Consider the following 25,032-nt stretch of genomic DNA (forward strand, 5'->3'; position numbering starts at 1 on the left):
GTTTCAGTGCTTCACCACCCTCCTAATGAATGATGCCCCTTTATAAATCCACGGTGCATCCACACCTTGAATATGGTCCCTGGTTCTGGTTCCCACTCCTGAAAAAGGATATAGAAGAGCTAGAAAAGGTCATGGATGGGCAACAGGGATGACAGTGGTATGGAGGGGCTTCCATGTGAGAAGGGACTAAAGAGGCCAGGCCTGTGTGGTTTAGAATAAGAGATGCTGGAGGAGAGGTACGTGATAAGAGTTTACAAAATATTAAATGGTGAAGATAAGTCGGTAGGAAATTATTACTTATTCTCTCAATACAAGAACTAGGGGTCACAAAATGAAATGAGCAGGTAGTCAGTCCAAAACGAACAAAACGACATTCTCTTTCATATGGTGTCATTAAAATATAGAAGTTGCTACCACTAGGTGTGGAAGCCAACAGCTTAGTTAGATTTAAAAAGGGATCGGACCCATTCTTGAAGGAAAAGGGTCTCGGTAGCTATTGAGCATAGAAATGAGGGACACAACCTCTGAATCAGAGCTTCCTAGATCTGCAATACTGGAGGCTGCAAGGGAGAGGAACAGGGGGAAAAACCCTGGCCAGACTCAGTTTGCTCTCCCTGTCAGCATCTGCTCTGCCCCTGTGCAACACAGGAGACTGGCCAAGGTGGACCTATGGCCTATAGCCTATGGTCAAATGGCAGTTCTTATGCTCTTATGCCTGCAGCCGGCTGAGCCCACAGCATCCCTGAGAGATGGGCCGTCCCACCTGTTTCACTTTGGACACCTCCCGAATGAAGATGTCATCATTCACGAACTTGTGCAGCTTGGTCAGCTGGCTCAGGTCCTTCACGTAGTCCTCCCCTATTTTCTGTTATGGGAAAAAAGATAAAAATATCATCCCTGCACTTAGCAAAAGGGTCCTTTATGCCTGCTGCAGACAGTCTGAAGTAGCCTATGTGACTCCTGGTCTTCTAGCTTAGTGGGGACTTGCCATTTTCTTTACAGAGTACCTGTGGCCGAGTCCAACACAGACCAACCCCCAGGCTGGCAAAGGGGCAATGACTGAAGATGAAGGTCTTAATAGGTTTTCTTCCTGAGACCAGGCTCAGTAGGTCCCCTTGGCTCCAACACAAATGTAGCCAAGAGTCTGGGATTTACAAAAAGAGCAGCTTGGCACAAAGCTCCTTCATGTGGGAAGAGAACAAGCTGAGTCCCAGACCCCCACTCACATCAGCAGCTGTTTTGGAACAGCTCTGGCATTATTCCTGTTGAGGAAAGCTTGCTGATACACAGCTCTTTCTTGTGCCTTGGGCCTCCTTGTCTGCTGCTTGCGTGGATGCATGCATGCACGTGCATTACCCAGCAAGACAACAGCAAGGAAAACTCACGGGGTTTCCCATTCCCTGACAAAGCCCTGCCAGCTAAGAGCTGAAAGAGTTTTCAAGCTCACTCTCCAGGCTCTCTCCTGCAGTTCCATGCACAATTGCTAGGTGAAGCATGCACCAAACTGTCTGGCTCATGCAGTCTCTTCTGTATAAGGGGCCATGAGCTCTCTCCAAGATCACGAGCCAGGGGTTTGGCATTGCCCTTTGGACTGGAGGCAGGCCGGGCAGTCGCCTTTTCAGGAGCAGCGCACATGAGAAGTGACTTCCTTGATAAGTTCTTGCTATGATGCTGGCTTTAAGCCAAGGCACACAGAGCTAGGATCACTCCCAATGACTCTTCCCAGCCCTGCCGGGGGAGGGGCAGGGGACGATGACAGCCCCTGGGGGTTCAGTTTGTGGTACCCTCCATCTCAGGGCAGTTCTCAGAGCTACATGGAAACTGCAAAGCCCCAAGCACCTGAGCAGCCAGCTCTGATGGGAGAGGCTCCACAGCATTCAGCAAGGACCCCATGCTAACCACTCAAGAGTCCAGGTCCTCGAGGCAGTTCATCCCCACTCCCAGGACACACGCTCCCACAGAGACCACCGTTACCTCGGCTATCAGCTCCGCTAGTCCGGGGTTGCACAGCAAGAGCCAGCGCCGGGGGGTGATTCCGTTGGTCTTGTTTTGAAACTTCCCGGGTTCCAGCTCCGCAAAGTCTTTGAACCTGGGGCAAGGACAAGGTCAGCATCCGACTCCGGGAAGCCTGCCAGCCAGGGGATGCTTTCCTGAACTGGCACTCAGTCCCCCCCGAGACCCCCAGTCCTGCAGCTTGCAGGTCACCTTGGCTCCGACAGGAATGCCATCAAGAGCCCAGGGTTTGCATAAAGGCAGTTCAGGTCTGTCCTACAGCTCAGCACAAAACTCCCCCACGTGGAAGCTAACAAGCAGAATTTCAGACACTCACTCACAGCCACAGCTTCATTGAAACAGCTATTGTGTTGTTCCAGTTGGAGAAAGCCCAGTGGAAAAAGAAAAAATCACAGAAATCCTAGAGAAGTGGATCTAGAAGGGACCTGCACAGGTCATCTAGTCCAACCTGCTGCCTAAGGGAGGGCCATCCCTATCCAAACCATCCAAGACAAATCCACAATCTAAGTTCTTTGTAAAACGACCATCAACCCTGACACAACACAAGACACAACACCTGAACCTGCTGCAGGTAAGGCAGGGGGACCAAAGAAGCCAATGCCCTACTTCTATAAAAGGTTGTTAGTAGATGCTCAAGAGATCCCAGGTAATGATAACATGGCTCTTGCCTATCTCGTGGGCCTCCCTGCATCCCTACAACCCATTAATCAGAGTAGGGATAAGCATAGAGACAGCGGGACCTAATCATTAGAGGGCAGGTATATGGACTTTCTACCCCAGCTTATAGCACATCCCTGGGAAGTTGCTCCCACCTTTCCCCCCATCCAACTCCCAGTTTCTGGGCCATGAAAAGCAAGGAGATCCAGCTTTGGAGCTGACCTTTCTCCCTTATTTTACAGCCCACTGCGCCATCTGGGCGTTAACCCTTTAGGCACTGTCCAGCTGTTGGCAGAGCCTGCCTCCCTTCCTGCACTGCTCCCAAATAATTGTTCCCGACTCAGGCCCACCAACGATTTCACACCCTGCCCCAGGCTGAGGGTTGAACTACGTGACCTCTGGAGGTCCCTTCCAGCCCCTTGTCTCTGCAATTCTATGCTTTTGCTAGGCCCCGTCTGCACTGCACACCACAGGGACTCCTAAGTGACCTCAAACAGAAGGGTGCTGGGGACAGCCCAGCCCTGGCAGCCTTAGCTATGCGGGGGGCTCATTGGTTCCACACACTGGGGTTAACAAATCAGCCTGTGCAGAGCGCCATGCTGTCACAGCAGGATGGCCTGTGCCCAAGCCAGATCTAACTTCCCTGGGCAGCCCAGCTATACCCCGCACTGCAGATGTAGTTTAGTTTAGGGGATTTAAGCCACGTCCAGACTACTACACTCCTTGTGGCTGGCAGCAGCAGCTTCTCACGCATCACCCTACCCCACAGTGCTGGGATAAGCTAATTAACCATCACTCAGCAACATCAATTATCCTGTCCCTGTGCAGATGGGACAACATGGCTTCCAGGGAGGAGCAGTGGTGCACGCAAAGCTTTGCAGGCTCCAAAAGCACCGCTACCCGGCATGGCGAGCTTGCACTCCAGGCACGGCTTTGGCATCACACACTTTGAACCAAGTCAGAGGAGCCCGCTCCAGTTTGGGACTCAGCCCCTGCCTTTTGGTCTCACGCTTACACCTGCGTCCTCACGATGTCCGAGTGGATCTTGGCAACGCCGTTGACGGCGTGGGAGCCCACAATGCAGAGGTGTGCCATGTTGATCCTCTTGATGCCCCCTTCCTCAATCAAGGACATTCTTCTCAGGCGGTCAACGTCATTGGGGAACAGCGCCGAGACCCTCTGTGAGAGGAGAGACAAGACAGATGTTAGCTGGGAGCAGCAGGCTGGGTGTCACAATCCAGCAGCCAACCAGCATCACCACGGTGGGGAATGTGCCTCCGTCGGGAAAGCGCCTGGCTCCAGTCAGCATCCAGGTAAGTCAGCGCCATTCAGATCACAGGGGTGTAGGATGGGTGAGCCCAGGGATCAACACACCACATTGCCACAGGCTTCCCGTCAAGCCTTGGACATGTTGCTTAAGGCAGGTTTTACAGAAGCTGGGTGTTTAAATTCTCCCTAAACCCCTAAGGGCAAGTCATTGATACCCCCTGGAGCACCAGAAACACCAGAGCTGCTTGGCCTCAAGTTGAAAGTCCCCAGCAGGGCAAGGACATCACCTCCCCCCACCTCCCTCGTAGTCTCCAGAGATGCCAGGAAAACCCCTGACAGAAGATGCTTCTGCTCTAAGCTGTCCAGTGCAGGGTTTTGATAGTCAGCTGATTATTGGCCTTAGCCTGGACAGCCTCAGGTCTTAAACCTGGGGCTGTCCAGGTCTGGAAAAGTCAGCTGATTGTCAGCCCGGACAGCCCTGGGTGAACTGGCTCTAGGACTGTCTAGGGTCGGGGCTGACAGTCAGCTAATGGTCAGCTTCAGTCTACAGACAGCCTTGGGTCTTGAATGGGACCTGAGACTGTCTGGTTGGGCTGACAAGCAGCTGGTTGTTAGGCCCACATGCAGGCACTTGGCCTTCAGCTGCCCTGTACAGGAAAGTCCTGGACTCCCCCTGCCTTCCTCCTGATTCTCTGATCCCAACAGTGACTGGATGATTTAGATTGGGGAATCAAATCCCATTGCACCATTAAATCAACATGTTCCAGGGGCCTTAGTCCCTGCCACACCTGTGAAGCAGGGACAGCAGTACAGAGGTGGCTTGAGGACCACATCTCAGAGCGTGGGAGGAACTCAGGTCCTCCCGTAACTAGATCCAGCTCTAGTTTGGAGAGCGCGTGGCCTATGTGCTAAGAAAATGCCGACAAGTAATTCATCACAGAGCTGTGCACACAGCTGTGAACATAGCCCCTCACCCCCACAGACTCCAGAGCAAGTTAGAGGGGAACGAACAGACTAGCTCTACTGCCAAGGGGTCTACGTTCACCACAGACAAACTGCCTATCCTGCATACCCAGCTTGAGAGATACAGTGAAACCCACAAGGGGCGGCAACCCCTAAACGGCAGGAGTGCGATCCATGTCCCAGAAGAGGCTTTAACGGGACTATCTTGGGAACACCAGCTCTTGGCCACCTGGCAGCACCTACGCTGAAAGGACACTGCAGGGCTTGGGGAGCCGGGCTGCATCGCAGCTGCTGTTCCTTCACTTCCTCCACCCACTGCCTCCATCCTACTCCAAGCCACCCAGGGGGCATCGCTGCCCAGGGGCTGCCTTTGAAAAGCCACGTCAAGGGCTTTGCAGGACTAAGGTTCCCCAAAGAGGAGCACAAACTGCCTGGCACCTTTCCTCCCACATCTCCTCTATCCCTGCCACCAGGGCTTCGTTGCCTCATTCACGAACTAGGCAGAACAGCATTTGGCCTCTAAGTGGCACCGTGGGGCATTTATACACATACCGTTTTGTCCCGTGATGTGCCGGAAATCAGGTTGGTTGGAGCAGACTTGGTTATCAGTCTGCTCCGCGTGCGAGCTGATGCACACTGTGCTGCATCACGTGCAGTTGTATAAGCAGTGAAATGCACCTTGGTGCACAAAAACTGGTGGTGGTGCGCTTTTGAACTATAACACCTTTGAGGTGTTTTAGTTCAAAAAAAGTGTGCCACTGTCATTTTCCATTTTCTCAGTGCTGACATGCATTTCACTGCTTATACAAGTGTGTGTGCCACAAAGCACCTGGTGCTGGGGCGCAAGCATGTGTACAAATGCGCCACAATGTCTAAGTGCAATCCCATCCCAGCCCGAAAAGCCATTAGTGCAAGGAGAGGGGAGGGGTACTTCTCCCCTTGCTGCTTTTTGTGGCCAAGTCCTAGGGCTATGATGGCAGCAGGATACAAAAATAGATGCATTAGTGGTTCATCAGGGGCTTGGGCAGGACCTAGCTGCGACATGTTCTCTCTCCACTTTGGCTCTGAGGGAGCCTGACGGCTCCAGCCCAAATGCAAGGGCAGATCACTAATGCACACTTGGCAGCACAGGGTCTCTTGGGTCCACGAGGTTTGCGTCCCTGTGTCCCCAGCTAGGAGCTTCCCACTCCAAGAGGAGAGGAGCTGTGCACATCTCAGGAGGTCTAGTTAAGAACTGGAAAAATCAGATTCATTTTAAGCTGCAGCTCCTCCAAATATGAGCAAGAGGGACTCGCTGCCAATCTGCAGCTTCTGTACTTATGCTACAAGGTCCCTTCCTTCTCCCCAGCCTCCATAGTCAAAATGTTACCAGCCCCTCACCCTCAAAACCATTTCCACCCTAGGGACAAGCCAGCTCATCGCAGCACCCAGGACCAGGCTGGGCACAGAAGGATGCTGACATCCCCTCTCCCCCTGCAAGGGGCAGGCTCACTGTTGGTGCCACACACCACTTACGTCCAAGTGTCGCTGATTGATTTCGTAAATGATCTGCAGGTGCCTCGGCAGGAGCTTCTCCATCAGGTCGACCGGCCAGCGCTCCAGTGCCTCGGGCAGCACTGTGTGGTTGGTGTATGCGAATGTCTTCTTCGTGATCTCCCAGGCCTGGTGGGCAATGGGCAAGCAGTTAACAGGCAGGGGATGCCATGACCCCAGGAGAACACGTGCGATGCTCAAGGCAGAAAGGGCCTTGTCCCTACTGCAGGTGCACATGTCAAGGGCAGCCCTGTCATATAGGGGTACCAGTGTACAGGTACACAGTAAGAAGGGACCCCGTCTCCCATGTTGGCTTGGCTACATAACCTGGGAACTCTCTGGGACAGAGACTGCCTCTCACTATGTGAACATGCAGCACCTAGCATAGCAGGGGCCCTGACACCACTGTATTACAAACAACACTTCAATCTGTGCTTATGCCAATCCTTTCCCTTCCACAGCCTATAATGAAATAAGCATTTCAGGCAAAATATAAAAAGAAAAAAGCATGGGCCAGTTAGTTTTCTGCAAGACAACAATACTCATCTTGCAGCAGATAGACTAGGGTTTTGCATATCCTTAAAGACAACTCTTGTTTCTTTGGGGCAGAAGATGTAACAACAGTTTCTATTTAAATAAATAGGCTCCCACATGGCCCAATACAGAATGGTGAGATTTAGGTCACCAGTGAAAGCTTCATGGGACTCCAACCCATTAGGGTTCAAGACTGATCTTGTCCAAAAGATTACAACAGTCCTGAGGCTGTTATTGTTTCCACAAATCCTAGTGTGGTTCCCATGCTGAAGATACAAATTATTCATGAAGCAGGTGATACACAGCTGCTGTTTCTTATCCCAGGAGAAGCATGGTGTACCCTAGTTGCTTTTATGCAGGCTTTTTGGACAATGAATGGCCTGGCAACACAGGGGCATAGACTTGATGGCCAGGGAGACCCTTTCCAGCCCAATATTCCTAGCTTTTAAGGCTGCAGACTTAGGTTTGTTCAGAAATGTTCAGAGGCTAGCAGGTAGCTTGGAAGTGCAACAAGAGATGGACTAACTTTTCAGGAGCTCACATGCAAATGTATGCACAGCATGTTGCACCAGTGTGTTAAATGTGCACTTGTGGCACGCAAACCAATGCAAGGATTTGCGCAGTGCCTACAGCTGCAACCCAGGTGAAGGCAGCATGTTTGGTGTTGACACAGCAAGCCCTCTGCAGCCTTATGAAGCCAATTGGCCTTCTTAGTAATAACTCAACAAAATTACAGGGGCGCACTAAGCATTTTAGCAATAGTCTCTCATATGCCATTAGAAAAATATGCCGAGGCAGACGCATGCTGTTTAGCAAGACTAATTCTGCAATACTTTCTAGTCTCCATCACAATAAAAATGCACATGCTGTTTTCCAAACCTTGCTCCATGGCAGCTTTTCGATGTCCACAAAAATCCTCATCAGCTCAGGAATAGCCATGGCAGGATGAGTGTCATTCAGCTGTATTGCTACCTATACAAATGACACACATGGTTTAAATAATTACGCCTAGGTCTTCTCACCTCTAAAACTACTTGATTGTGGGCAGAGTGCTCATCCCAGCAGCTTCCCAAGGATGTTCTCTCCATGGAGGCTGGAGAGTTTGGAAAGCATTTCCGTTAGGAAAAACAGATCGTTTCCCAATAGGGTTATTTGGTTTTTACAACCGAGCACTTCTGAAGCTGTAACAAAGACAGCTTTGCATCTGGGATGCTAACAGGCTTCATTCACCCACGATTGCTACCTGATCCGGGAAAGAGTCGAACACAGTCCGGACGCTGTCGGTGCTTCCGAATTTGGACGCTTTGTAACGTCGGATGATATCCTGGAGGGTGGCAGCCACAACAAAGTACTCCTGCTTGAGCCGCAGCTCTTTGCCTTCGAAAAACTGCCGAAGAGACAGAAATGAGATTGGCAGATAGCTTGGGCTGATCTGGTTTTAGCCCAATAGCATTTTCAGTACCATCCATGCTATGTGCTGCAGCCAAAGGGGCTGGCTTTAGAAAGGCTTCTTGCTGGCTTGGTGCAAAATGATTTGAAAGCCGATTGCTTTCTTTCTGCTGCCATCCTGGCAACTTCAGCACTGAGCATTGCATTAATGCGCATGAATCCCAGTGAATGTGACAAGATTCAAACAGAGCTGCCCAGGTGTGTGTCATTGTCTGAAGCAGGAGAAATACCAGTGCTGGCAAAGGAAGGGGGGGAGGAGAGAGGGGAAAAGAAAGTTTGCTTAATTTATTTCCTTCCCTCCCACTATCTTTTTTTATATTACAGGGAATTGTTGAACAACTGAATTCAGCCCAAGAATAGAGGCACTAAGAAACTCTGCATATCTGGCGACAGGAGCCAGGCAGCCAACACATTTGGCTAGGATTAAGCGTCAAAGTCTGTCCCAATGGGAGGAAGTTCTCTGCTTTTTTGGAGGCAGTTTTGAGTGTTAGGATCAGGCACACATGAAACAAGGAATCTCTTCAGCCAACGTTTTCAAACATCAGGTGCCTCGTGTCAGACTCTTAACTAGAGCCGACCTAATGGTTCTGGGGACAACAGACCCGCATCTTCCAGGGAAGATGGGGGACCGTATGTGCTTTGAGGTTCAGGTCGTTCCTAGACACAGGCTTATTCAAATCTCTTTGTATTACACTATACAGAGAGAGAGTACTTGCTCTAGACTCCAAAAATCCTCAAGGAAAAAAAAATAGATGCCACCCCACCTTGGCAGCACAAGAGGTTTACTAAGCTCCATGGTTTTCTTGTTTTTTAAACTTTTCAAGGTGGCAATTTAAGAAGTGCCAATGCAAACAAATATTTAGTCTTCACCCTCCCCCATTAAAAAATATCCCCAGCTCAACCTCCTACTTAATTCAATTGACCCCTAACTTCAGGTACCCTGGTTTGAAAGTGCTGGCCATCAGGGATGGTTGTAACAAAGATGACTAAATTATAAAGCCTATATCACTCCCTAACAATTGCCTCTACAACAGTCACCACTCATTCTTCCTATAGCTCAAAACATTCATGCACACTCATCTAAGCTCGCAACTACAGACCGGACGAAAAGCTCTCCTCACCCTTTGGCCAGGCTGTGGTGGGATTAAACAGAAATAAGGGTCAAAGCCAGAGAACAACAGGCTGGAAAACTAGCTTCTTATTAGCTGGCTTCTTTCACATTTCCAGCTCCCACTCCATGATTTTTCCCAGACCAAAGGACTGGCTCCGGTGTGCAGGAAGAATCTATTTTTATTCCTGTGCAAATCCTGTTTTAGGGTATAGACAGATGTCACAGTTTTACCAATATCCAATGATGCTGGTGTACGCTCTAGCTAGGATATCCATGTGCTCCTAGATGGGCATGTGTGTAGCAAAACCCCAAATGAAACAGGGTCAGAAGTCAGTGATTTAGCTCACTTCCAAGGCTTCTAGGAGCATGCAGACCTAACAATCAATGAGTGCTCCCGAGAGGCAACTTGCCCTCACCATTTAAGTGGGACTGCTCCTGGTTTTGGATATGTGCTAATCTGACAGCACAGCTACAAAGCAAACATTGCGGTAATATTATGGATGTGACAGGCCGTGATCTCCGAGTACCATTCTCCAATTCTGGGCTGAAGCCAACAGCAGGGAAACAAACTCTCGCAATGTTTTGACCTTGTGGAATTCAGCCCAACTCATTTTGGATTTAAGAATCATGCCTTAAATAGGACTTATTTTCTCCTAACAGGCCCTGCCTGGCCAACCAAAGGACAGAAGTCAGGGCTTAGAGACAAATATTTTACAATACACAACTTTTTTTTTTTGAAGTTTAAAATGAGGTTTCAGGGTGGGATTTTTCAGTGCACAAATGATTTGGAAGTACAAGTTGCAACTGTCAAGGGAACTGATTTCTTAAGTTATTTCGCTTTCTTTTTTTTCTAATGCAATTTAAGGTGGATTTTCATAAAATGTTCCTGAACTTATAATGAGCTAACATAAGACAACCAGAAAAATAATGCTAGATGAGAAATTCTGGGAAAGTGAAACCAAGCTATTTGAAGCCTATACAGGGCGTCAAATGGATACATGTGCTTAAATATATTGAAGTCATCTGATTTCTTTTAGATGGTACCATTTGTCTTAAAATAAGGAGCAACAGATTGAGCAGGTGGTTTATAACTAAAGTCCAATGAAAGTGATTTATGTGTCATCAAGGACACTGAATATACGTCACAGCTGGAGGAATTTACATCTAAAACAGGCCTTGGCAGACATGAACCTTTCTGACTGCTGCAGTCCTGGTAGCAAGGACTGAGGGATGGCAAGCATCATTGGTCTTACTGCAAGAACAATGCAAGGCAGCAAGATTGCTAGAAACACCAATGCAGTTTGGTGCACAGAGGGCGAAAAATCTGACACTAGCTCAAGTGAGGTTTAAATATAACCCACACTTTCACTGGATACTTCTAGTTCTAACTGGTTTTTGAAACACCAAGTGGCACAAATGGTCCAATTTTGTTGGGTAAAAAAAAATAAAGTTCTAGTTTAGCTTTTAAGAATCCCAAGCATCTTAAACTAATCCATGCTCACTCAGAGCCAGCTATATTTCTTGAAGGAAAACAAAACACCAAAGCCCCCAATGTTTTTGATTTTGCTTTTTTTTTTTGTTTGCAAACGATGTGTCAAAATTCAGCAGGAAGAGGAACTTCATCAATACGTCTAAATCACTTGCAATGCAGATTTAGGCTGGAAATGGTTTATGCCTTCCATTACAGGCACACAGTAATACCAGCCAAAGGCGACTCCCATGAGCCAACTGCTTTTGTGGCCTCTGGAAAGTATTAAAAAAGCCTTAAGCGGCAATTTCAGCAGTAGCTGTTTTTGGCTTTGAAGATCCAGCTTCATTTGAAGCAGGATCTCAGCCTTTCTTTGGTGAGCTGCCAACACCTAAACAATGCATCAAGGAGTTATTATTAGGAGTCCTTGTTCTTTTGTTACCGTTTCTTATGCTCCCACTGCAAACAAAGCTCTGGTTGCTAACGGCGCTGACGGCCAGATAAATCTGCTTCCTAGTTGCAAGGACCCCTGTTTCAATCAGCACCAGCTAACAGGCTCCAGCAGTCAAATCTTTAGCAGGTTTCAAGAAGAGCCAGCTTTGCCTCCAAGGAGGTGGGTGACTTACATTGTCATTCGGGTACAGGACACGCGAGATGTTCTCAGCCACGTTTCTGTCCAAGACGGCCTGAATGTAGTCTCCAACATTAACTAGGAGGGAATGACAAAGTCAATGCACCTGCACGTCACGCAAGCAGCTTGACAGGCTTTGTGGAAGCCACTTGGAAGGTGGCTGCTAGCTGGATGTAGGGGAAAAAAACCCCAAACAAACAAACAACAATACAGGTTTGCTGACCAGCTGGCAGGACAGTCAGGAAACAACCCAGAGCCTTTGGCTTCCTGCCTGCTACGTTTGTCAAGAGGCATTCAGACAAACACAGCTTCAGCCAAGGAAGTGCTGCCAGATTGGCAAGCATGGAATATCTCTTCAACCAAGTAAAACTATGCATTCATTGCCATTAGCAGAGCCACCAGAAAATAATTTTAGATTCACACGTGCACATTTAACACATTTGCTTCTCATACTTCCCCCTTCTGCATGAGTTTAGAGTCGCATAAATAGCAAGTCCTGGTCTTGGCCCCAGGTGCATTTACCAATAATTTCACTACAGCCCCTCCCTGCTATCTCCCTTGCCCCAAAGAACCCAACTAGCCTGAGAAAACCAGCAAGCTAACGCTCGAACAAAGTAGTACTCACAGTCCCGGAGGTTGAAGTCATTGGGGGCCCGAGCAGACCACAGCCGCATGGTGTTGACTGTGTTGTTCATGTATCCAGGCACTGGGGTGTCATACGGCAAGGCGAGGACCACCTGGAACACAAGTCACAAGACTCATACTGATGCTGTTTATGAGAGGGGAGGCAGGAATTAAGATAGGGTTATCACGTGATATTCTGCCTCTGTCCATACAACACACAGTGCACATATGCCCTGTGCAAAATGACAGCCTTGTAGACATCAGTGAAGGTGCAACAGATGAAGACTAGCCAACCCCCATAGCAGTCAACAGAAAGACTCCCAAGTTCATGATCCTCTGTCCAGCTTAAAAAAAAAAAAAAAAAAGAAGGCTGCCATGAAAACAGTGCATAAAACTAAGTTAGAAAAACAAGTTAAAGCGAGTCAAGAGAAACAGTGATAGCCCCCCCGGTGTGAGCATTGTAATTGGGTCACTAGCTACTGGAGTATCATTCACTTGTGCCTTACAGGGCATCTAAGGTACCTAGACGCATGTGAGGATGTCATCCCCCGTTACACCCACTGGAGCATCCTTACTTTGGAAAGCCCTGGATTTCAGAGTTAAGGGCAGATTTCACAGGTCTGCAAAGAATCTGAGGAGCGAGGAGAAAAGTCAGTGGTAGATAAAGGCTGTCAACCCTTGTTCTCTCCGGTCTGCAGCCAGGAGTTGCCCAGATCAGCCAGGTACTATTTGCAACCAACTCCAGAGGGCCCCCAGCCATCCCAAGTACTGGCTACCTGCCCGCATCAGCACCAAGGGTCTTGTTCAGAGATTGCCTATTGGCAGTGGCTCCTGCAATTTGCCAGGGTGCTGGTGGGGAAGTGGAAGAGCTTCCGGACTGGCATCAGCCAACACTGCCCGACAAAGGAGCTGCTGTCGAAGGAGCTTTAAAATGTTTCATTAAAAATAGGGCTTGTATAAAGGGCCAGGCTTTCCAGACCCAGCCTCTGGGGTAATAAGAGCTCATTTCCTGTCAGCAGCATGATTGTGCAGTGCAAAGTTCCCTTTCTCTGACCACAGCAGGAAGCGTCTGCTAATTGTGCCTTTTTCTGAAGACACTGTGACCAGCTGAACAGGCATGAATCCACAGCTAGCATGGAGGGGCTCTGCTGGACCAACCTGGCTGGGGGGCCATCTAGGCTGTAGATCAGTAGCTTGGAGTTCGCATTCCACAAAGAACAGTTCTGAAGAGGCATAATCCCAGGTCCCACAGCCACCAGCTTGAATACCAGCCATGTTTGCACACAATCCCTTTGCCCTTCTAACTCTTAACATTTCCCAGTGAAGATGCTGGTGCTTGCGGGATCATCAGTGTCATGTCCAAATTGGTTAAATGGATGGGAGCCCAGGGAGAGGAAAGGGCAGACCCAGCACTCCTGCCAGCTGAGCTGGAGGCAGGGAAAAGGGCCCAGCCAGACTGCAGCCCCTGCAAAACCAGCAGGCCTCCCCAGGTGGCTCTTTTGGGCCAACGCTGCCTTGGGGCAATGCTAAAGGAACAATGCTAAATGGTGCCCTTGGGCAGTGACAGACATGTGGGCAGAGGAGTTTCTGGTGTTTCTTGCTGTAATACTTTAAAATTGAATAAAGTGCTTGTTGGGGAAGAGGAGGATGAGTGGGTTTTGGGGACAGCCATTCCCCTGCCCCCTATGAGAGAGGGAGCCATAGGCTTAGGAGGAACATTAGGGGCCCAACAGTGGGCGAGGATGGAGGGAATATAGGAAAAAAATGCATCTTTTATAGAGGAAGTGAGGCTGAGCTGGGAGGGGTGGGGGGGGGGGCCATGGGAAATGCTCTCCTAGCGAGAGGCAAGGGAGCAGAGGGGGGTGCTTTGTTATATTTTAGCTTTATTTTAATCTGCTTTAATAAAAGCCATTTTGTCTTTCACTAGAATTTGTCCTGAGCCTTTCTGAAGGGGAGGCGGGGGGGTGGCAGTATATCAAATACATAGATTTTTTCCCCCCACCAAATAGTAATTTAAAAAAAGAAAGAAAAGAAAAAAGTTTGCAGATCATTCGTTTGCAACCAGCAACTTCCTTTTATAAGAAGCAAGCATGCAGATGCTGTAGATAAGCTAATAAATGAACAGGGCACTATTCAACAGCCGGGAGAACCTCACCGACGTCTTCTATTCCTATTGATTATGCTGATGGGAAAGCAAGGAGTTCGCAAAAGAAATGAGTAGCGCAATTTCTATGGAAAGAACCTTCTTCCCTCTACCACACATTTATTTAGCCCCTCTGCAGCTGACTGCCACTAAGTTACTCCCTTTCGGCTGGCCAAAGGCAAGTGACATGTCCAACCTTTTCCCCTCCCCATCAGGGGCTCTGTAGTCATCTAAAATGATGACTCTGGATTATCTGGATGCTCTGTGTGGGGGCTCAACAAAATTAGGAAGAATCGATAAGTGGTTGTGTTGAATGGAAAGAATAAGCCACAAATTGTGGACACCACTTCAGCTGATTCCCAATTCAGATCCTTCATCAAGTTACCTTGCTAAGTAGCTCCAAGATGCATTACTTTCTCTACAGCCGTGTTATCCCACATTTTGTTCACATAAACCCCCACACCCAACGTTGTACCTTATAAGAAACCACGCTTTCCACCCTTTGACAGCCAGAAAACAGCTGTGCACAATCCAGCTCGCACCGGTGTAGCTCAGTACCTGTGTATCGACCCACTTTGCCCCGTTCTTGGTGTGGTCCACTCTCCCATAGAAGTGGACGGGCAGCATGTACTCGGGACGGGCTTTCTCCCAGGGGTTGCCATGCCGGAGCCAGTCGTCTGCTTCTTCCACCTGGAAGAGAGATGGTTAGACAGGTCTCTGCTGGCTGCACTGTGAAGCCCAAGCAAACTGAACATCACTGCTGCCTCATTACTTGAGATCAAGCATTCTTTACTGAAAGCCTTTGCAGAAGCATATGGGACTGGAACAGTACAGAGAAAGAGACAGTACAGTTTTGTTGCAGTATGCGGACCTTAAAAAGCCAGTGATCTTGAGGATGCATGCATGCATTATGAGCATGGAGCACGTTATGAATGGGAAGCACACAAATACATTAGAAAATGGGCTTTGTAGAAGAAAAAACAAAAAACGAGGCCTACTTCTGATGTAACCTCTCAGATGGTTCCGAATAGCAGAGACGTGCGAAGTTACAGGACAAGGCGAATACAGGCGTTTTGTTCAAGACTAGTAAACTCTGAAGATCAGGTCTCAAAAAACTGAGCTGGCCACCTCTCAGCATTGCCTTCAGCTCTGAACAGAACAAGAACTGGGTCATTTCCAAGTATGAAGTGGGGAAGGAGACACGGCACAGAGCTGGATTAGGGTTCAAAGCTTAATACGAAGACAAGCAGATGCCCTTCATGGGCACAGCAGGAACACGTGGGTTTTTCTGCTCTGCGTAAAGGAAGATGGCACCTTGGCCACACAAGTGAAGGAGCAAGCTTGCTCAGCTTATTCTCTCCATGGGAGAAAAGAAGAAGAGGGAAAAGTGGCTATTTTTTTTTGGGTAGTGAGTTTGTATTTAAGGTGAATGTAGAGATAGAAAAAGGAAAGCCTAACAAGTTCAAAATAGGGCCCTAAAGCAGCCAAGGGCAGCAGATGCAGGCAACACCTTGAAATACTAATGCAGTCCGTTCCACTGCCGGATCAGGCTGTTGCATCCACCACAGATTTCACACCAGGCTCTGCCCTGCTTTAGTGCCCGAGGTGCAGAAGGGCAGAGGACATTTCACCCAGCACCAGGTCAAAAGTTCTGGCTGATCGCTCTGTTGTATCATCCAGATGAGAAGGGAAAAGCAGCCTTCTGCTTAATCCGAGCCTAAAGCTGATTAAGTGTCAGTTTTGGTCACGGAACTAAGAGCATGCCGATCTAATTATGTGATTATTGGTGACTCTTCCAATCACCTTGCCATGACTCTCACCCTTCACTGACCGCGTTGCTTCACCAGTAAGCAGACCGCCCGAGGTCAGAGCAGCTCAGGGAGCAGAAAAGAAGTGACCGGAGGTCCTACAACTTCAACTGGAAGACTAACCTCTCTCTCTCTGGTCTACTTCTCCATTCCGCAGCAGTGCCTAGAAAAACAGGGTTTGTCAAGCAGCTGCATATGTTAAGAGTCAGAAGACCTGCAGGTATACAGGGAGTAAACGTCATATGCAGGGGGAAAGACTTCCAGGGGCTGCTGGGTGCCCACAGACAGCTGGGGGAACTGGACCTCCCATTGCTCTCTCAAATATTAAGACCGCAAGCACCAAGCACATACCTCACTTCTAAGCCGTCCCACACCAGACTTCAAGGAAACCCTCCTAAAGAGGTCTCCGTTTTGTAAAGCCCAAAGCCAAATACAGTCCCATGGAGGTTTCAACCGTGGAGAAAAGGGTGAGAAGAGAGAGAGAGAAAATGGTTGTTGCAGAGGAAGTGACACAACCTGCATTTTCTCTCCAAAAATGACACAGCCAGAGTCTCTTTTCCACCCTCTCACCTGCCAACCTCAGTCTATAGGCAGAGCAAGCTCTCTTTGCCCCCTGATGTTTATCCTAGGTTAGTCTTCCAAGTTCATTAGCTGCAGAAACAGTGAGTAGGCAAATAAACAGGCCCATTCCTCAGATTCAGGGCTAGACTGGTTGAGCAGGGACTTGAAGGAAGGTACTGGCTGCTGACTCGATGGAGAAAACCCAAGGTCTAAAATTATGGCCCCAGGCAAAGCACAAATTATATGCACACTACAGTAACCGCATGGGCAGACATGACTGGGCAGATTGACTCCATTCTTCCAGGGCAGGGGAACTAAGCCCGCTGGAAGATCGAGCCAGTCCCTTTACGGGGCTACAGGCTGGGTTTTATGGGACAGCCCCATCGAGGGCTCCGTTTCAGGTTCTTGGCACCCCTTGTCACCGCTCTCGCTGACAGTCCTGGATTAGCTGCACTGGTGTTTTGTAACCTCTGAACTGAACCCTGGTTATCAATTTGCAGGAGTCTCAGTTAATAATTCCCCCATGTCCCAAAAAGCCACACGCTGCAGCTTAAAGAATATTGTAAATCAGACCTCCACAACCGTGCAAGACCTTCCCCCTCTCAGGAAATACCAGTCTGTGTAGGCCGCTGCACATTCTCCAGACTCGTGAAGACTCACAGAGAATATCCCTTCTGGACAAAGGTGATTACAATAGGCTAATGACAGGTCTTTTTCCAGACCAAATAGTGAACTGCAGGAGTGCTAACTCAACTGGATCTCCCTAGAGGGACAGGAGAGGACAGGTCATTTAATCAGAATCTCATCCTGGCACCTGTTAATGAAGCTGGATGGTGGCTCAATGCAGAAAGGCATCTAGGAGAAAGCTCCAAGATCAGACACCGCTTTCATGCCTCCAAACCAGAGCTCCAGGGGAGACAGCAGTTCTGGAAAGGTTAGGAGAACAGAGGATGGGCCATGTTAGGACAAGGCAACAATTCAGTCCCCTGGCCCGCTGTGTAACCTGGGGCTCTGCAATAAGAGCAAGGCTCCCAGCTGCACACGCAGGGAACAGCTGGCTTCTCCACTGTTTATACAGTTCATCACCCCTCTCTCTACGAGTCAGAGGACTCCGGATAATCACCTCCAGGTTTCATAAGCTCCAAGGCCAAACGTGCGGAGCTGAAGAGACTTAAACAAACATGCCATGTACTTCAACAAAAGCAGCTAGGGCCATCTGAGCAGGACGGCAGGGGCTCTAGCTAGCAGAGAGCTCCCATGTACTGTTTGCACTGCCCTAGGGCCGACGAACCTCAGTCAGAGGCCAGGCATCCCGCTTTGCCTGGCCCTGCACAAACACAAATAAGAGCTGGCTCCTGTCTCAAAGTATGAGGAGTCTAAGTACAAGACAAAAAGAGGTGGGAAATACAAGGGGAAAAGCAGGCAACAGCCATACAGCTATGGCAGCTTAACTGCTGTTAGGTTTCTGCAGGGCTCCCAGCAAGACAGAGAGGTCAGCAGGGCTCTGAAGGAGGATGGGGAGGTAGCTCTGCAGATGTAAGCAGGGAGCTCTGCCCAGGTGTGACGGGTACCACTGTGCACAGACACGAGCAAGGCAGAAAAAACTGTATTTGCCCAGGCTAGAGGAAAAGATTTTGCAGGACTTGAGATGAGGCTTTGGAGAGGAGCTGCAGCTATGTGGGTGGACAGGAAGGGCTGTGTCCAACGCATCAGGCAGGGCTCTGTGCCACTCTGTGACTTCTTTATTTCGTTCGCCTTCGTGCTGGGTTTCTCCCAGTTCAACAACCCACTGGTTTGAAGCTGTCTTAACCTGGATTTCTACACCGGTTTCAAAGACGCGCAAAAAATCAAGGAGCTTTCTCCTGCAGCCCAATGCTCCTCCTCTGTTCAACAAGGAAGCAGCTGCTGCAGGTCCTGAGTATGGTTTCAGAGCAGTGAGGAAGAACTGCTCCAGCCCAGGCGGATGTGGCAGAAGACAACTGCCAGGGAAGGCTCACAGGCCTCTTTCACAGGCATGATTTTCTGTATGACTCAGCTACACACAGATTTCTGCAAGAGTCAACAACCAAAGGCTCTATTGTGGGCTGCAGTTTCCCTGATTCCTGCTCTTTGGCCAGGCCCCATGAAGCCAAGAGGAAGAACAGCTTCATTTAAGGCACTGAGCAGGGACCCTCAAAACATCTGGCTCCATTTTCTGACTCTAAAACTCCCCCTTTGATCTCTGGGGAGCCGAGGTCCTTTCCAGCCCTACTTTCCTATGAGTCTAGGACTCCCCATTGATAGGCAAGAAAACTTTCCTTTCTCCCTCTGCTCAATCTGTTTATACTGCAGGGAAGGGACCGTGCACATCTGGTCTTCATCTGTATGGTGCCACAACGGGACTGCAGCCTACAGTGGGGCTCTATACCCTCCAGCAATACAGATAACACATTCCCCAGCATGCTGGATCAAACCTCTCAGCAGAGAGCCTGGGATTCTCCAGCACAATACGGTCTGATCACTCATCAGATCAGACAGCTGGTCATGAGGGCTAGTCCAACTGGAGAGTTTACTGGGGCGGGGGGCCGGTGGAGGGGCAATGAGAAACATGTAGAAAGAAAGGATTTTCTTCCTGTATTGACAGAGGAATGGGCAGAAGTCACAGCCCCATCCCCAAGTCAAAAACAACTTCCCCTTCTGGAAGAACAGCCCACAGTCCCTCTTGCACAGACACATGCACACAATCTAGATCAAGTAACAGTGCAACTTGGTGTTGAGGGTCTAAGATACACTTGTAAGTGTGCCAGCTGCAAGGCAGGTAATTAGAGATTAATTTTCCTTCAGGGGCAAATCCTTTCCGTTACACATGCATGCACACTCTTCAGGCTTTCAAGGCATGCTTCAGCAGTGAGCAGCAAACTGCTTCTGGCTTTGGCACCTGCAAATCCAGCTTTGCTGCCTAAGTAAAACTTGAAACCCTCGAGCTGGAGAACATGCCTTCTGCAAGTGTCTCCTGATGCTTGGAGGAAACATCCTTTCAGTCCTGAGGGAGGGGGAAGCAAAGAGGCTCTGCCCATCCGTACCTGCCATCCATCCCGGATCTTCTGGTTGAAGATCCCATATTCGTAGCGTATGCCATACCCATACGCTGCCAGCCCCAGCGTTGCCATGGAGTCCAGGAAGCAGGCTGTTGGAAACAATTAAGTAGGGGTAAGCCAAGCCTCCCAGAATGGAGTTTGATGGGTGGTAAGCTTGATGCTTCCAAAGTCCCTGTCTGCCTTCTGTGCGGCAAGCCAATTCTACCAAGGCAGTGCCTGGACACAGATGCTGTGCAACTGCAGCGGTTCATTGTGGTTTGACTCCAAAACAACCATGGGTCCTACTTAAGAAGGGGCAAAAGCAGAAAGATGGGGGGGATGGGGGGGGGCACGGGAGGACACAGGAGCAGCTCAAAGCCTGCATAGGAATCTGGATTCAGTCCCGTCCAGTCATATGAAAGGAAATGGGAAGCTCTCCTGCAGTTAGGAAAGGCCAAAAGGGCACACTGAGGGACAAACTAATGGCCCAATGGCTTACAGCCAAATGCAAAGTTCCCCTGTTGCCAGCATCGTGTGCAACATCTGCAACGCAGAAAGGCAGCGCTGTTCACATGACACGTATGAGCCAGCAGCCAGTATGCTGAGGCTGTTCCAAATGATGCTAGTCATGGTTGCTTCACCTCAAGGTTTTTTATCTGCTTGCAGCACCATCAGGTGGGAAAGACTGCGACCCCTCAGGGGGTGGGGAGGTGATGGTCCTTGGACCATGTGCAACCTGGCACCTCACACAATGGGGCCCATACTCGGGTGCGCTGACACAGCCACAAAGCAAATGCATCAGATCACAGTCCTTGCATTAAGCGCAAGGATGCTCAATACTTGCGGTATGGCTGGGCAAATCTACCTGGCAACTCACTTACCAGCCAGTCTTCCGAGACCTCCATTGCCAAGGCCGGCATCCTCTTCAATTTCCTCCAGCTCTTCTATGTCCAGCCCCAGCTATGAACACAAACACATGCAAGCTCCAAGAATGCCAGACAGAACAAACGTTCACAGCAGCACTTTGCCACAAGGCAGCAAGAGCGGCCTGGGACCCCACAAAGCACCTGTAAACTTTGCTAACTGCAGCAACAGGATCCTTTCCTCACCAGCTGACAAGCAAGGTCAGCGTACACACTCATGCACATACACACACACACGCACAATTTGTGTAACTACATAACAGTTTTTGTCTCGTTTTGTTACGGTGGGAGCAATAAACAACTGGCTCCACTTATCAGTTATGTGCAAATTGCTTAAGCGCATAGCATCTTCCAGCCCCAGTGCCTAGTTGGTAACTGGCTGTACATGCAGCTGTCTGCCTCCTCACCCATTCTACCCCATTTAGCTGCACCAGAAACAGGGAAGGGAAGGCAGCTATCAAAGGGCTGGGATTAGATGCCTTGAAAGCAATGGGAGCTACTCACCCTCAGGGCTGCCCCAGGAGTAGCACTAATACCATGGCACTGTGCGCTCAGCAAACAGCATTTGTTAGGTTTGGGTAAGAGCACAGCTGCTTCTCCGATCCCAAAGGTACGCACTTAAATGGTGTGCACGGTACTCGAAGCTGGACTAACCTGAATTGAGATTCACAAGCCTCATCTCTGGAGATGAGCATAGATGCTGAGGGCCAAATTCCCTCTTGAATCTTTGCCAGACACAGCGTACACCAGAAGTGTAAACCCACCAGCTCCCATTCCATCTCCAGCCTTGGGTGCTTTTAAATACAGGTTGCCAAATACTTGGCTGGGCTGGTTTACTCAGGGATGATCCTGCCTTGACCAGGGAGCTGGTCTAGATGATCTCGTGATGGAACTTCCATCCCTATATTTCTCTGATCAATTCATGCTGGCTTAACTTATCAAATGTAGAGAGGGTTTTTTAAATGAAAGCACTGTGTGTTAAGCAGGTAGAGATAATTCAATTAAAAGGTCTTCCCCAAACAATCAGAAGAGCATATCCCAGTTATTTCCACACGTATACCATTGTCTTTGTTGCATCTCCTTCCTCTGAAAGTCATCTTGGGCCTCACTGCTACACCATCCATGTTATTGGTAGGTGAAGAAACAAATTAAACAAAATTACTTTGCAAAAGATGACCCATGTGTTCAAAAAACTGTTTAAAAATGCCAAGCATTGGAGTGCTCTCAGACATTAGTACAGGAGTACTAAAAGGGTAAACTACTGTTTGCAAAACTTTGGTGTGAGTGCAACTATTATATAATGAAGAATGGGGGAGCAAAGCCAAGCAGGCGTGCATTAGTCATCTCAAGCCTGTGGTAAACTTTCCACTCTTTTTTATACATTTATCACCACCAAGTGGCTGGAATTCTCTTTTTCCACAGTGTTTAATAGCTGCAAGGCCCTGCTTTTCAACTGTTGATGCAATTTGCTGCATCACCTTGAAAAACAAAGCCCACAGAGACACTGAGCCGATTCCAAGATCATGGGTCGAGTCAGAACGTGATCACAGCGCACACTCTGCATCTACCACTATACTGTACTATCCAACTGGTTATTGGCCTGTTTCTTGACTGCTATTTATAAGCATTTTCTGCATCACATGGGACCACAACCATTTTGGCTCGTCCCATGTGACACAACCACAAATACGATTATTAGCTCAGTCTGCTAACAGAGGACCAAAGACGATCCTGATCTGCTGCAACTGATGGAATTATAAACCTCCTCATATCAGGGAGTATCAAATTGGGTCCAAAAGGCTTTGAACAATTATACTCAAGCCCCGGACCAGGTTACAGCTCAGTTTGTGACAACTCAGTGTGCAACATGCCCCGGTTCTGCTACACAGCAGTGTTGAGTCACTCTGGATTTACAGAGCAGTTTCCAATTTCCATAGGTACTCATTAGCCAAGGAGAAAACATGACATGCAAATTCCATAGTCAGAGATCAGATGCAAGCCTCGGGCAGTTGGGACTCGCCATGCTTACACTCCTGTTTGAAGGGGAAGTTGGGTGTCACTCTTCAGAGGCCTATTCAGATACTGAAGTGCTATAAATGCAGCAATACGTGCAAGCTGTTGATGGCAAAGACAAAGTCGCTTCCTTCCATAACCAGAAGTTTTTGAATACTCAACCAGCTGATACCCCTAGCAACCTTGGACTTGGGTCTAATGTTTAAATAGACTAGGTTACTTCCAGTCACAATGCTCCTCTCCCTCTTGTGGCTCTCTAAACTAGTGATTAACTACTACTCACCTAAACAGGCTTACCTGATAAATGGCCTCATCGCAGGCATTCTGCAATCCGAGATTGATCATGGTGTTTTGCAGGGTCCGGCCCATGTAAAATTCTAGCGAGAGGTAGTAGACTCTCTGAAGCACAGAAAGAGAAGAACAACCAAACAGTCAGGAACTTCATTGACAGCAAACAGTTTTTTTACGAGAGAATTTCTCTGGCTCCTGGCCAAATTTAGCATCTTTTAAAGCAGTGAGTAATAGGACCTCTTTATAGGATCAGGAATGTTTTTAAGTCTTTGTGTTAGCCTGGAGAAAAAAAAAAAAAAAAAAAATCTCTATTACTAACAAGTACCTTGGTTTGAAATAAGCACAGCTTAAGAGACCCCACGTGCCAGCGTTAGGATCTAAACCACAGGTTTCTGCTTCACTTTAAAAGGGGTGGTGAGTCCTTATGGCTGTAACCCCAGAGAAACGCTCTCTAGTCTGCTGAGATTTTGCTTTAGCTTGTTCCTATTCAAGAGGCAGAGCAAGGGTCTTGGACAGCTGCTGGAAGCCCTGGAGACATGGAGGAGAGGGGCCTGGTTTCTCCTTCCAACTCTTTGCCCTCTAGCCTTGCTGCTATTTTAAACCAATTCATCTTTGCATGAGGGAATGGAAGGGCCCTGGCAGCAGCAAGGGAGGAAGAGGCTGAGCTTTGTTTGAAGAAGACATCAGAGAGGTCCTAGAGCCGTAACCTGTAACAAAGTCCCATGGCTGTCCCAGGGAAGGGCACACAGCTGGATGGAGGGCAGCCCCTGGCCCTGTGGGCTCTGGTGAAAGGAGATGGAGCAGACTTCATCTCCTGGACCAAACAGACTGCAGTGCACACGCCAGGCCTCAGAGCTGTTCAAACCCAACAGGCAAATACTCTAAACCACCAACAGGATTTTGGATCTGCAGACTCTGGTTTCTTCCTTTGCTCACTACTTCTGATGCTACAGCAAAGCTAAGAGCTCCCGGAGAGGGGCCAGGGCTCTACCACGCTGCGCACGGCAAAAGGATCAAAGGCACCTACAGGTGTTGCCAGCCATTGCAGCTAGCAGGGCAAATCTCACAATAGGCAACTAAAATCAACAGATTGGGATGGGTTTTCAAATGCACCAAACAGAATTACTGGTTAGTCTACTGACAACAGCAGTCCTGTGCCCAGATTAATTCAGAGTGGCTAGCAAGGACCTCAGAGGAACACAGCCACAATACACAAGAGACTGCTCCAACTCTTCCCTCATTCAGGGCCAACCTTTTCCTCCTGCTCTCAGGCCCGGGCAGGCAGTGCCGCAAGCTGCATGAGGCACTATGCAAGTCTCCTGCAAAGCTTTATTCATGCAAACCCAAAATGCACAACCCCACTGTGCTCTTTGGTTTCCTAGTTACAGCACAGCAATAGGGGCCAGAGTTAGGAAAGGTGACCTGAGCGCACAGAGATGAAAGTTGTGTTGCAAAGTTCAGCAACGAAATTAGCAGGCAGCACCTATGGACAACGGGGGGACGGGGCTCAAGCAGCCTCACTCCCTGCTGTGCGGTGGGGCTGCACACCTATGTACTGTCTGCCAAGCATTTATGGCTTGCTCAAAGCCAGCCCCAAGCCCGAACAAGAAGGCAGCCGCACGTCAGGCTGCAAAGCACTTTTCTTTCCAGCAGGATCAGGAACCAGGCAGTGTGGCCAACTGCATTCCTCCAGGCGCTGGGAGGTTCTTTCAGGAACATCCGACAGACCGCACCCCGCCGGCACTGCCCGAGGAAGGCTGCAAGGCGAGGCAGGAAACAGCACTGCCCAGCCCTGCACGGAGGCCCCAGCCAAGTCCTGTTTGCTCCAGAGCAAATTAAAGCAGCCTGGCTTGTTTAAGCAGAGCACCTGAACTCAGACACGAACAGGACGAGAGCAGATCCCCCCTTTCCCAAAAGGGACACCCATCTCCACGCAGATCCAAAGGGAGGGGAAGCTTGATCTGGGGGGTATTCGGGCAGATTGT

At 49.1% G+C, this 25,032-nt stretch overlaps 2 protein-coding genes across 3 annotated transcripts in view; one reads left to right on the top strand and one right to left on the bottom strand.

Annotated features, from left to right (window-relative positions):
• ABHD12B (abhydrolase domain containing 12B) overlaps nucleotides 1-11,615 on the top strand; it is a 34,398-nt gene extending 22,783 nt beyond the window's left edge. Inside the window, exon 13 of one of the 2 annotated variants that reach the window (XM_090034353.1) lies at nucleotides 8,743-11,615. In XM_090034353.1, the coding sequence (XP_089890479.1) occupies nucleotides 8,743-8,761 (19 nt within the window). In that variant the 3' untranslated portion in view covers nucleotides 8,762-11,615. Of the gene's footprint in view, nucleotides 1-3,498; nucleotides 3,678-8,742 lie in introns of those variants that run through there. The other variant, XM_090034351.1, reaches the window with a different exon arrangement.
• The window catches only part of PYGL (glycogen phosphorylase L), a 34,458-nt gene that overhangs the window by 7,736 nt on the left and 1,690 nt on the right, over nucleotides 1-25,032 (bottom strand). Inside the window, exons 3-14 of the mRNA XM_090034350.1 lie at nucleotides 23,054-23,155; nucleotides 20,702-20,780; nucleotides 19,827-19,930; nucleotides 14,954-15,085; nucleotides 12,254-12,365; nucleotides 11,624-11,706; nucleotides 8,213-8,356; nucleotides 7,849-7,941; nucleotides 6,418-6,564; nucleotides 3,686-3,849; nucleotides 1,975-2,089; nucleotides 764-865 (exon numbers count right to left, since the gene is read on the bottom strand). Coding sequence (XP_089890476.1) covers nucleotides 764-865; nucleotides 1,975-2,089; nucleotides 3,686-3,849; nucleotides 6,418-6,564; nucleotides 7,849-7,941; nucleotides 8,213-8,356; nucleotides 11,624-11,706; nucleotides 12,254-12,365; nucleotides 14,954-15,085; nucleotides 19,827-19,930; nucleotides 20,702-20,780; nucleotides 23,054-23,155 — 1,377 coding nt within the window. The remainder of the gene's footprint in view (nucleotides 1-763; nucleotides 866-1,974; nucleotides 2,090-3,685; nucleotides 3,850-6,417; nucleotides 6,565-7,848; nucleotides 7,942-8,212; nucleotides 8,357-11,623; nucleotides 11,707-12,253; nucleotides 12,366-14,953; nucleotides 15,086-19,826; nucleotides 19,931-20,701; nucleotides 20,781-23,053; nucleotides 23,156-25,032) is intronic.

This window comes from Crocodylus siamensis, chromosome 2, assembly GCF_052110815.1.
Source record: "Crocodylus siamensis isolate JL-2025a chromosome 2, ASM5211081v1, whole genome shotgun sequence".
Classification (NCBI taxonomy): Eukaryota; Metazoa; Chordata; order Crocodylia; family Crocodylidae; genus Crocodylus; species Crocodylus siamensis.